We start from the raw sequence: 5,786 nt of genomic DNA, 5'->3' as shown, positions 1-5,786 counted from the left end.
ATTACAGCTTTAACGTCCAAATATTTACCACGGTTTTCATTATTCGACATCATCAAAATTGTAATAAATGTTTTAAATGTTAATTTATATAATATGATAATAAAACAATAATAATATAATAATAATAAATAATAATAATAATAATAATAATAATAATAATAATAATAATAATAATAACAATAACAATAATGATAATGATAATGATAACAATGAGAGTAACTTGATACTTGATAGATTAATGCTCATGCAACTTTTTTCTGAAGTTAGCTAAAGATAACAATGATAATGATGATGGTGACAATAAGAATGATGGTGGTGGTGATGATATTAATGATGATGATGTTTGTAATAAAGATGGTGTTTTTGAAGGTAATGAACATTTTGATGAAGGTAATAATTAGTATTGTTTGCATATGGCTCTTTCTAGGATTTCATAATATTAGTTGGATCGTACGGGCAACAGTCAGGATTCATCGAAGCAATACACAAGGTTTCTGATAGTCGTGAAGGTCGTATAAATGTTAATAATACAGTCTATGCCATTGACACCTTTGATGAGTCCGCTCAACCTATAGCTACAAGTATGTTGTCATATGCATTACATTATAACAAGTGAACAAAATTATTTAAAAAAATACATAGTAGGGGTGACGCCAGTCGGTGGGGATAGGGCCCCTGGTCGGGAAAATCTTCCACTGCCCGTCCATAAAATAAATAAAAAAAAAAAAAAAAAAAATACACACTAGCATAAAATGTGCTACTTCCATGCCACTAGAGAAAATTTTCCTTTTGTTATTTGAATGTCATCACCTCAGCCCCAACCATGGTGGAGCAGAGGTGGGTTATGGCACTGAGGTATGGTACTGTATCTAAATCCTGTATCTGCCATTGGAGGAGAAAATGTAGTGGCTCTACATGCTGCCAGACGCTATTTCCAAAAAAAAAAATCGCTCATTTTAGCTATAGACTAATTTTTACAAAACTTCGTCTTTGATTTCTTTAAATTGTAGTAGTAAAGATTATGTAAACTATTTTCTTTTCCCTTGAAGATTAGTTCAATTTTTTTTTAGTTTGCCTTTTGTACAATAATTCCTATTTTTATGCTCATCCTTCATTTGTCATATTAAAACATTAAAAATACTCTTTAATTGCGCACTCTTTCTTTATTAGAGACTGCAACACCAACAATGACCACTACGTCACATTTGAACTCAACAAGCCATGCGCAAACCACAGGTGAGCAATTTATTAGTATTTATTTAAATATAATACGGTAATCCCAAACATTAATTAAGGATTTGACAGTAGAGAACAATATGAAAATAACATTAAACTTACACAGCACATCCATAAGTATACAGTATACTTACCAGGGGTGGCACCAGAGTGACAGGGAACCAGGGAACCCGTCGTGACGGGGAAAATATATTATGTGCCTTTTGTATTTATTAATAGACTCTAAAATCGATTAATTAAACATTCAAAAAATCCCCAAAATTGTCCTTTTTTTCGGGGCTTCACTAAAACTGGTGTTTATTGTGTAGTTGTTACATGCTAAATATTTGAAGAAGTTTTAATATACTATTGGAAAGATTGCATGCCCCATCATATTACCAACTCTTGCAACCTGATAGACCAGGGCCCCCAAAACCAATCCTAAAGGAAAAGTGATGGCACCAGAGGGCGTTGTTGTCACACAATGCTCAAAACCATGGATGCTACCCTGGCGAAGTTATGTTTACAACATCTACAAAACCTCACAGTAAAGTTTACCGATACTAATCAAACCAGATGAAATTTAACAGCAATAGTTTGTCTAAATTTATAAAATTTAACCTTTAGGAAGTAAGTTTACTCTTATCGTCAGTGGTGCTTTCGGGGCTCTTGCTTTAAGTATTGTCGTCTTGGTCGTCATCATTATCTTGCTGGGTAAAAAGCAAAAGAGGTAGGCCTAAATTTCAGTTATGTTCATGTCCTTCTATAGAATTACGTAAAATCACATAAAATAGCAATAACAATAACAATAGTAATAACAATTACAATAACATAATAATAATATTAATAATGATGATGGTAATGATAATAAATAATAGTAACAGTATCAGTAACAGTAATATAGTAATAGTATTAGTGACAGTGATGATGGTAATGGTTGGAGATTTATATAGCGCATAAATATTATATTCTTGGTTTCTATGATGATAATGGAGATCACCATGATGAAAATTATGATGATTATGACGGTTGTAATGGTATTTCATATTTATGTCAATTTGAATAAGAATGAAAATAAATTAAAAATATTGGACGAGGACTTACCACGCTACAAAATGCAACACACTGTGAGAGTTCATCGTTCAAATTAAGTTAGTAAAGTACAGTTGAAGGAACACAGTTAACATTATAGGTAGGTTAACGTACCTCTTCTGTGAGTGTGGCTAAAACAAAGGCGTATGTTTAATATATAACGGAATATTATATAAAGTAACTATATAAATATATATATAACCCCGAAACATTACAATTTTCAAAAGAAAATTAAGAATTTATAAAATATAGATGCCAAAAAACGAATGATCTTTGACCCCAATCTTTGAACACCATAAAGATCCTCCCTCATGCCAATGAATACTGAAATAATTAAAAATAATTAAAAGAAGGAAATGCGTCCGAAAACTGGCAAACATTTAAAATTACAGCACTGAATATTAAAATATATAATTATTATAAATAATAAAAAAATTAAATATATTAATGTGTGCAAGAGAAATCAAATAATATATACAAAATACACATACAAGAAGCAATACACATATAAGTAATATGGTATAATTATTAATGTTATATTAATTAATGCATATAATATGCAAATGGCAAGACTGCTATTTTATTTGTTACAGAAGTAGTCTCTAATATTTTGGGGATTTTTTACCTTAATGACACCTGTGTGACCTTTGACCAAAGTGGTGAATACTTCATGTATGGGCATAGTGGCTATTCGTAGCATAATACCGGTACCGTATGCTTCCTTGCATAATTTGGACCCCCGTAGCATACCGCACTAATGCTACGTATAATTTCATGAAAACGTATTATAACGTATACGCATAATTTAGAATTAGTGTAACTTCCAATACATTTAGGAAAATGAATTGCAAAAAAGTCTGAGAGTGCCATTTCCGAGTATCTACAAGTGCCTGTTTTTAAAATTTTCTCACCTCACATAGAAAGCCAATTAGATAAGGGAGTATGGCAAATTTTAGCCAAATACGCTATTTTGAGCGCTTGCATACCCCCGCCTGTCGTGCATCTAAGTACCAAAGATCTTAGTTAAGTCCATGGCAGTCGTGTATATATCCACTTTTTGAGGCGCAGCATCGGTAGCATAATGTTAGTCCAGCGCCAATGGCAAATTCCATTTGACACAGTGGCCACACTAATGTGATTGACATTAGTAGCGTTTTTAGCTCAGTCGGCTAATCTGGCGGTGGCCACTGTGTGTGCGCTGAACCGTGGAGGTATCTACTGTAGGTCCTCTGTTCAATTCGAGTCGTTGCTCTCCTTGTGTTTCAGCTTATGGCTGAAATAGAAGTTACAATATAGCGCACTGTCTTTCGGATGAGACGTTTAATCCGTTGGTCAGTTATGCCTGACTAAGCTGTAAAATTTTAGGAATTAAAAACTGTTTACTGCGAGCAGTGCTACATGTGCGAGGTGTTGTATCGCGATCGTATGGGTTGCGGTGGTAGCGCCAGATCTTCCCCGACATGGGCTGGTACCTCCGACAGATGGTTAGTACCTCCGACAGATGTTTAGTACCCACGACTGGGGGAATCTTATTTTGCTTGGTGTTCTATCATTATCCCTTTTTAAATAAAAACCATTAATCAACACAACACTTTTCCCCATGGTGGGGAAGTGCTAGGCTTAACTGACCCGGGGGGGGGCACACTTGTCGGGGAGGCTGGACCACTCGTCGTGGAATTCATGGCGTTGCCCATGCCCGGTGTACTGCCCAATCACCACCAGAAGGACCCAACTGGATTATAAGTGATCTTCTTCTAGACTTTCTTGGGCTACGTTTGGTTTAACCACTAGTAGCGTTTGGAATTGTTGCCAGACGAAGAATCGGAAGAACACTAAGAAAACAAAACCCAGTCTGCCTGCGGCTGACTGGGTAATGAAAATAATAGCAGTAATAATGCTAATAAATAGCATTATTAATGGCAATAATAATACCCATAATTATAATAGCAATAACAAAAATAATAGCAATATAATAATAAGAATAGTTATATTTCTTTCAAGACCCAACAAAAATAAACCTGTGTAATTAGTTTTCTTGGGCTATCCAGGTCAAATCAACTCTTTCTGTTGTTTTACCTTTTCAAGTTTTAACAGTGATATTTTCTTGAATTGTCTTATATTTTATTCCAAAGTATTTTACAGTGTATTTATATTTAAATTTGTAAGACAGATATTTTGTTTAACTTGTTATTACAATATTTCGTTCACTTTTATTCAATGTACATAATAGTTGAGAATTGTTCTCAATTTTATGCAATTTTTACGACATCTGTTTAAAGCTTTTTATCAATTTCATAAAATTTTCGTGATTTGTTGATTTTGACAGAATAAATAAATGAATAAGTGAATTATAAGAATAACTATAAGGCCTATCTGGTACCTATTTTTGCAGGAGGCTACAACAATCTAGAGATACACATGGCCTTACCAACAACGACAACCCGAGACAATTACTTCAAGTCAGTAGGCAGGGCGATCACATCTATGATGTACCTAATATTGACGAAGAACCACCGAAATACGAATCGTCTATTGGGGCTTATGGAGTAAATCATCCGATCGGAGGAGGCCCATACATTGTCACTAAGCTTGACCATCGATTTAACACTCCTAATACTGTTGCTTTTTACTCAAAATCCGAACCAGTGCCTCACGTCGTCCTCGGTACTCCGTACGTGCGAAATGACTACCTTTGTCCACAGTACACTCCTGAAGACCCGAACGAATATCCTGAGTTACGTGAGAGCAGGGACGTCTCCAGAGGGGGAGCCGTGGGAGCAGCGGCTCCTCACCTTTGTACACAGTGTTAAAATTTTAAAGCTTATTCTTGAGCCAATACAAATTCTTTCCTGGGATCACTTAAAATGAATACTTCTAAACATGTTAATATGCATCAGTACACGTTATACATAGGCCTAATAGAACACATAAGCCTAAGCGTGATTTAAAAAAATCTGAAATCCATAAATCTCAGGCCAGGTCTTTTATGATAGAAATGCGATACTGTGGTTCAATTTTGTTTTTATCCTTTTGCAAGTTTCTTTAAATGTTTGTTTAATAATACTACTACTAATAGTAATAATAATAATAATAAAAATGATGATGATGACGAGAGTAATAATTCATATTATTATTAATAACAATAAAAAGTGAAGAAAATTGTGCTAAATGCGAAAAAAAGTTGTGATTTGTTAATCATAATATCTATAGTTAAAGCCAAGTAAGCTATAATTAGGCCTAAGTTGTCCTGGATATTAAGTAGATCCCTGATAAAAGATCATGAGAAATTTGTTGGCGTTTCATTTTGACTATAATGGTAATGTGATGATGATATAAAAGTGTCATTTCCGGCCATTTCGAGAGGTACTATTTCCTCAAATTTTCTCACCTCAGCCCCAGCCATGGTGGGGCTGAGCTGGTTGTGAAATCACGTTTTTGAAGTACCCCTATGTAAAGTACATACTCAAAGACAATGTTTT

At 34.3% G+C, this 5,786-nt stretch overlaps 1 protein-coding gene across 2 annotated transcripts in view; it reads left to right on the top strand.

The window, feature by feature from the left end:
* The window catches only part of LOC117119133 (low-density lipoprotein receptor-related protein 6-like), an 18,807-nt gene extending 13,626 nt beyond the window's left edge, over positions 1 to 5,181 (top strand). For both annotated transcript variants that reach the window (XM_033263949.1, XM_033263950.1), the window contains 4 exons: positions 428 to 581; positions 1,171 to 1,236; positions 1,843 to 1,945; positions 4,700 to 5,181. In XM_033263949.1, the coding sequence (XP_033119840.1) occupies positions 428 to 581; positions 1,171 to 1,236; positions 1,843 to 1,945; positions 4,700 to 5,117 (741 nt within the window). In that variant the 3' untranslated portion in view covers positions 5,118 to 5,181. The remainder of the gene's footprint in view (positions 1 to 427; positions 582 to 1,170; positions 1,237 to 1,842; positions 1,946 to 4,699) is intronic.
* Positions 5,182 to 5,786: the final 605 nt, after the last annotated feature.

The sequence above is a fragment of the Anneissia japonica genome, unplaced genomic scaffold (genome assembly GCF_011630105.1).
Source record: "Anneissia japonica isolate Jap-2015-1 unplaced genomic scaffold, ASM1163010v1 scaffold1792_len1028045_cov167, whole genome shotgun sequence".
In the NCBI taxonomy this organism is placed as follows: domain Eukaryota; kingdom Metazoa; phylum Echinodermata; class Crinoidea; order Comatulida; family Comatulidae; genus Anneissia; species Anneissia japonica.
This window is presented reverse-complemented; position numbering and strand designations above follow the sequence as displayed.